General features: G+C 43.3%; 1 protein-coding gene across 1 annotated transcript; it reads right to left on the bottom strand.

Moving 5' to 3' along the window:
- Positions 1-3: 3 nt before the first annotated feature.
- LOC119895958 (RAD52 motif-containing protein 1-like) lies at positions 4-503 on the bottom strand (the record flags this gene model as incomplete). Its single annotated transcript, XM_038709395.1, is given in 3 exon segments — positions 4-147; positions 243-319; positions 405-503. Coding segments are annotated over 3 exon segments (236 nt in total), but the record flags the coding sequence as incomplete, so codon positions are not given.
- Positions 504-6,344: the final 5,841 nt, after the last annotated feature.

The raw sequence follows: 6,344 nt of genomic DNA, 5'->3' as shown, positions 1-6,344 counted from the left end.
GTCACTGATCAACCTCGTTTATTGAATAAATTAAACATGAATCTGTTCCCAGCATGCACCACTGCTCTGCCCGCAGTCCTCTGGTGTCTATGATACGGTCAGATCCCACTCTTCATCCTCCTCTTCATCAGGAGCAAGCTCATTCACCTGAGAGCCAGAGATCAGAACAATTAGCCAGTGATCAGAAATATACTGCAGTACTGTGCGAGTACACGAACACGGTACTGAGCAGGTGAGTTTACCTGGAGGACTCCTGCAGTCTCCTCAGGTGGAAGCTGCTCTGAGGTCTGTTTCACCTCCACCATCACTTTACCGTTACCTGCAGATCAGAGATCCTGGATCAGCTACATCAGTACACGTACAGGGGAACACAGCAGCAGCAGTAGTAGTTAAAGTATTACTACCTAGTAGTATGATTAGTACTGCAGTGAAGGCCTGGACCAGCGCTTTCTCTCTGACCCTCCTCTGCAGGTTACAGCATTTCTGGATCAGAACATCTGGACCTGCAGAGAGACAAGCTGTTTCAGTCTTATTACACACACACGAGTAACGTGTATTAATACACAGTAACGTAGGTGTAATAAGCAGGTGTGTAATAAGCAGTAACGTAGGTGTAATACGCTGTAACGTAGGTGTAATAAGCAGTAACGTAGGTGTGATACGCAGTAACGTAGGTGTAATACGCTGTAACGTAGGTGTGATACGCAGTAACACAGGTGTGTAAAACGCAGTAACGCAGGTGTGTAAAACGCAGTAACGTAGGTGTAATACGCAGGTGTGTAATACGCAGTAACGCAGGTGTGTAATACGCAGTAACGTAGGTGTGTAATACGCAGTAACGTGTGTGTAATACGCAGATGTGTAATACGCAGGTGTGTAATACGCAGTAACGCAGGTGTGTAATACGCAGTAACGTAGGTGTGTAATACGCAGTAACGTGTGTGTAATACGCAGATGTGTAATACGCAGGTGTGTAATACGCAGTAACGCAGGTGTGTAATACGCAGTAACGTAGGTGTGTAATACGCAGTAACGTGTGTGTAATACGCAGATGTGTAATACGCAGGTGTGTAATAAGCAGTAACGCAGGTGTGTAATACGCAGTAACGTAGGTGTGTAATACGCAGTAACGTGTGTGTAATACGCAGATGTGTAATACGTAGGTGTGTAATAAGCAGTAACGTAGGTGTGTAATAAGCAGTAACGTAGGTGTGTAATAAGCAGTAACGCAGGTGTGTAAAACGCAGTAACGCAGGTGTGTAAAACGCAGTAACGTAGGTGTGTAATACGCAGTAACGTGTGTGTAATACGCAGTAACGTAGGTGTGTAATACGCAGTAACGTGTGTGTAATACGCAGTAACGCAGGTGTGTAATACGCAGTAACGCAGGTGTGTAAAACGCAGTAACGCAGGTGTGTAATACGCAGTAACGTAGGTGTGTAATACGCAGTAACGTGTGTGTAATACGCAGTAACGCAGGTGTGTAATACGCAGTAACGCAGGTGTGTAATACGCAGTAACGTGTGTGTAATACGCAGTAACGTAGGTGTGTAATACGCAGTAACGTGTGTGTAATACGCAGTAACGTAGGTGTGTAATACGCAGTAACGTAGGTGTGTAATAAGCAGTAACGTAGGTGTGTAATACGCAGTAACGTAGGTGTGTAATACGCAGTAACGTAGGTGTGTAATACGCAGTAACGTAGGTGTGTAATACGCAGTAACGTGTGTGTAATACGCAGATGTGTAATACGCAGGTGTGTAATACGCAGTAACGTAGGTGTGTAATACGCAGTAACGTAGGTGTGTAATACGCAGTAACGTAGGTGTGTAATACGCAGTAACGTAGGTGTGTAATACGCAGTAACGTAGGTGTGATACGCAGTAACGTAGGTGTGATACGCAGTAACGTAGGTGTGATACGCAGTAACGTAGGTGTGATACGCAGTAACGTAGGTGTGATACGCAGTAACGTAGGTGTGATAAGCAGTAACGTAGGTGTGATAAGCAGTAGCGTAGGTGTGATAAGCAGTAACGTAGGTGTGATAAGCAGTAACGTAGGTGTGATAAGCTGTAACGTAGGTGTAATAAGCAGTAACGTAGGTGTAATAAGCAGTAACGTAGAGGTGTGATAAGCAGTAACGTAGGTGTGATAAGCAGTAACGTAGAGGTGTGATAAGCAGTAACGTAGAGGTGTGATAAGCAGTAACGTAGGTGTGATAAGCAGTAACGTAGGTGTGATAAGCAGTAGCGTAGGTGTGATAAGCAGTAACGTAGGTGTAATAAGCAGTAACGTAGGTGTAATAAGCAGTAACGTAGGTGTGATACGCAGTAACGTAGAGGTGTGATACGCAGGTGTGTAATACGCAGGTGTGTAATAAGCAGTAGCGTAGGTGTAATACGCAGGTGTGTAATACGCAGGTGTGTAATAAGCAGTAACGTAGGTGTAATACGCAGGTGTGTAATACGCAGGTGTGTAATACGCAGTAACGTAGGTGTAATACGCAGGTGTGTAATACGCAGGTGTGTAATACGCAGGTGTGTAATAAGCAGTAGCGTAGGTGTAATACGCAGGTGTGTAATACGCAGGTGTGTAATACGCAGGTGTGTAATACGCAGTAACGTAGGTGTAATACGCAGGTGTGTAATAAGCAGTAACGTAGGTGTAATACGCAGGTGTGTAATAAGCAGTAACGCAGGTGTGTAATACGCAGGTGTGTAATAAGCAGTAACGTAGGTGTAATAAGCAGGTGTGTAATAAGCAGTAACGTAGGTGTGTAATACGCAGTAACGTAGGTGTGTAATACGCAGTAACGTGTGTGTAATACGCAGTAACGTAGGTGTGTAATAAGCAGTAACGTAGGTGTGTAATAAGCAGTAACGTGTGTGTAATAAGCAGTAACGTAGGTGTGTAATAAGCAGTAACGTAGGTGTGTAATAAGCAGTAACGTAGGTGTGTAATAAGCAGTAACGTAGGTGTGTAATACGCAGTAACGTGTGTGTAATACGCAGTAACGTAGGTGTGTAATAAGCAGGTGTGTAATAAGCAGTAGCGTAGGTGTAATACGCAATAGCGTAGGTGTGTAATACGCAGTAACGTAGGTGTGTAATAAGCAGGTGTGTAATAAGCAGTAGCGTAGGTGTAATACGCAATAGCGTAGGTGTAATACGCAATAGCGTAGGTGTAATACGCAGGTGTGTAATAAGCAGTAACGTAGGTGTGTAATACGCAGTAGCGTAGGTGTAATAAGCAGTAACGTAGGTGTGTAATACGCAGGTGTGTAATAAGCAGTAACGTAGGTGTAATAAGCAGTAACGTAGGTGTAATACGCAGTAGCGTAGGTGTAATACGCAGGTGTGTAATAAGCAGTAACGTAGGTGTGTAATACGCAGTAACGTAGGTGTGTAATACGCAGTAACGTAGGTGTGTAATACGCAGGTGTGTAATACGCAGTAACGTAGGTGTGTAAAACGCAGTAACGTAGGTGTGTAATACGCAGTAACGTAGGTGTGTAATACGCAGTAACGCAGGTGTGTAATACGCAGGTGTGTAAAACGCAGTAACGTAGGTGTGTAATACGCAGGTGTGTAAAACGCAGTAACGTAGGTGTGTAATAAGCTGTAACGTAGGTGTGTAATAAGCTGTAACGTGTGTGTAATAAGCAGTAACGTGTGTGTAATAAGCAGTAACGTAGGTGTGTAATAAGCTGTAACGCAGGTGTGTAAAACGCAGTAACGTAGGTGTGTAATAAGCAGGTGTGTAATAAGCAGGTGTGTAATAAGCAGTAACGTAGGTGTAATAAGCAGTAACGTAGGTGTGATACGCAGTAACGTAGAGGTGTGATACGCAGGTGTGTAATACGCAGGTGTGTAATAAGCAGTAGCGTAGGTGTAATACGCAGGTGTGTAATACGCAGGTGTGTAATAAGCAGTAACGTAGGTGTAATACGCAGGTGTGTAATACGCAGGTGTGTAATACGCAGTAACGTAGGTGTAATACGCAGGTGTGTAATACCAGGTGTAATACGCAGGTGTGTAATAAGCAGTAGCTAGGTGTAATACGCAGGTGTGTAATACGCAGGGTGTAATACGCAGGTGTGTAATACGCAGTGTGGTAATAAGCAGTAACGTAGGTGTAATACGCAGGTGTGTAATAAGCAGTAACGTAGTGTAATACGCAGGTGTGTAATAAGCAGTAACGCAGGTGTGTAATACGCAGGTGTGTAATAAGCAGTAACGTAGGTGTAATAAGCAGGTGTGTAATAAGCAGTAACGTAGGTGTGTAATACGCAGTAACGTAGGTGTGTAATACGCAGTAACGTGTGTGTAATACGCAGTAACGTAGGTGTGTAATAAGCAGTAACGTGTGTGTAATAAGCAGTAACGTAGGTGTGTAATAAGCAGTAACGTGTGTGTAATAAGCAGTAACGTAGGTGTGTAATAAGCAGTAACGTAGGTGTAATACGCAGTAACGTAGGTGTGTAATAAGCAGTAACGTAGGTGTGTAATACGCAGTAACGTGGTAATACGCAGTAACGTAGGTGTTAATAAGCAGGTGTGTAATAAGCAGTAGCGTAGGGTGTAATACGCAATAGCGTAGGTGTGTAATACGCAGTAACGTAGGTGTGTAATAAGCAGGTGTGTAATAAGCAGTAGCGTAGGTGTAATACGCAATAGCGTAGGTGTAATACGCAGGTGTGTAATAAGCAGTAACGTAGGTGGTAATACGCAGTAGCGTATGTAATAAGCAGTAACGTAGGTGTGTAATACGCAGGTGTGTAAAACGCAGTAACTAGGTGTGTAATACCAGTAACGCAGGTGTGTAATACGCAGTAACGTGTGTAATAAGCAGTAACGCAGGTGTGTAATACGCAGTAACGCAGGTGTGTAATAAGCAGTAACGTAGGTGTTAATAAGCAGTAACGTAGGTGTAAAACGCAGTAACGTAGGTGTAATAAGCAGTAACGTAGGTGTGTAAAACGCAGTACGTAGGTGTGTAATACGCAGTAAGTGTGTAATAAGCTGTAACGCAGGTGTAAAACGCAGTAACGTAGGTGTGTAATAAGCAGTAACGTAGGTGTGTAATAAGCAGTAACGTAGGTGTGTAATACGCAGTAACGTAGGTGTGTAATACGCAGTAACGTAGGTGTAATACGCAGTAACGTAGGTGTGTAATACGCAGGTGTGTAATACGCAGTAACGTAGGTGTGTAATACGCAGGTGTTAATACGCATAACGTAGGTGTGTAATACGCAGTAACGTAGGTGTGTAATACGCAGTACGTAGGTGTAATACGCAGTAACGTAGGTGTTAATACGCAGTAACGTAGGTGTGTTAAGCCAGTAACGCAGGTGTGTAATAAGCAGTAACGCAGGTGTGTAATACGCAGTAGGTGTGTAATACGCAGTAACGTAGTGTGTAATAAGCAGTAACGCAGGTGTGTAATACGCAGTAACGTAGGTGTGTAATACGCAGTAACGTAGGTGTGTAATAAGCAGTAACGTAGGTGTGTAATACGCAGGTGTGTAATACGCAGGTGTGTAATACGCAGTAACGTAGGTGTAATACGCAGTAACGTAGGTGTGTAATAAGCAGTAACGTAGGTGTGTAATAAGCAGTAACGTAGGTGTGTAAAGCAGTAACGTAGTGTGTAATACGCAGGTGTGTAATACGCAGTAACGTAGGTGTGTAATAAGCAGTAACGTAGGTGTGTAATAAGCAGTAACGCAGGTGTGTAATACGCAGGTGTGTAATACGCAGTAACGTAGGTGTGTAATACGCAGTAACGTAGGTGTGTAATAAGCTGTAACGCAGTGTGTAAAACGCAGTAACGTAGGTGTGTATAAGCAGTAACGTAGGTGTGTAATAAGCAGTAACGCAGGTGGTAATACGCAGGTGTGTAATACGCAGTAACGTAGGTGTGTAATACGCAGTAACGTAGGTGTGTATAAGCAGTAACGCAGGTGTGTAATACGCAGTAACGTAGGTGTGTAATACGCAGTAACGTAGGTGTGTAATAAGCAGTAACGTAGGTGTGTAATACGCAGTAACGTAGGTGTGTAATACGCAGTAACGTAGTTGTAATAAGCAGTAACGTAGGTGTGTAATAAGGTAACGTAGGTGTGTAATAAGCAGTAACGTAGGTGTGGTAATAAGCAGTAACGTAGGTGTGTAATAAGCAGTAACGTAGGTGTGTAATACGCAGTAACGTAGTTGTAATACGCAGTAACGTAGGTGTGTAATACGCAGTAACGTAGGTGTGTAATACGCAGTAACATAGGTGTGTAATACGCAGGTGTGTAACTACGCAGTAACGTAGGTGTGTAATACGCAGGTGTGTAATAC

This window comes from Micropterus salmoides, unplaced genomic scaffold (genome assembly GCF_014851395.1).
Source record: "Micropterus salmoides isolate LMB-PRFRI ecotype aquatic unplaced genomic scaffold, ASM1485139v1 Ms_hic_scaffold_10, whole genome shotgun sequence".
In the NCBI taxonomy this organism is placed as follows: Eukaryota; Metazoa; Chordata; class Actinopteri; order Centrarchiformes; family Centrarchidae; genus Micropterus; species Micropterus salmoides.
This window is presented reverse-complemented; position numbering and strand designations above follow the sequence as displayed.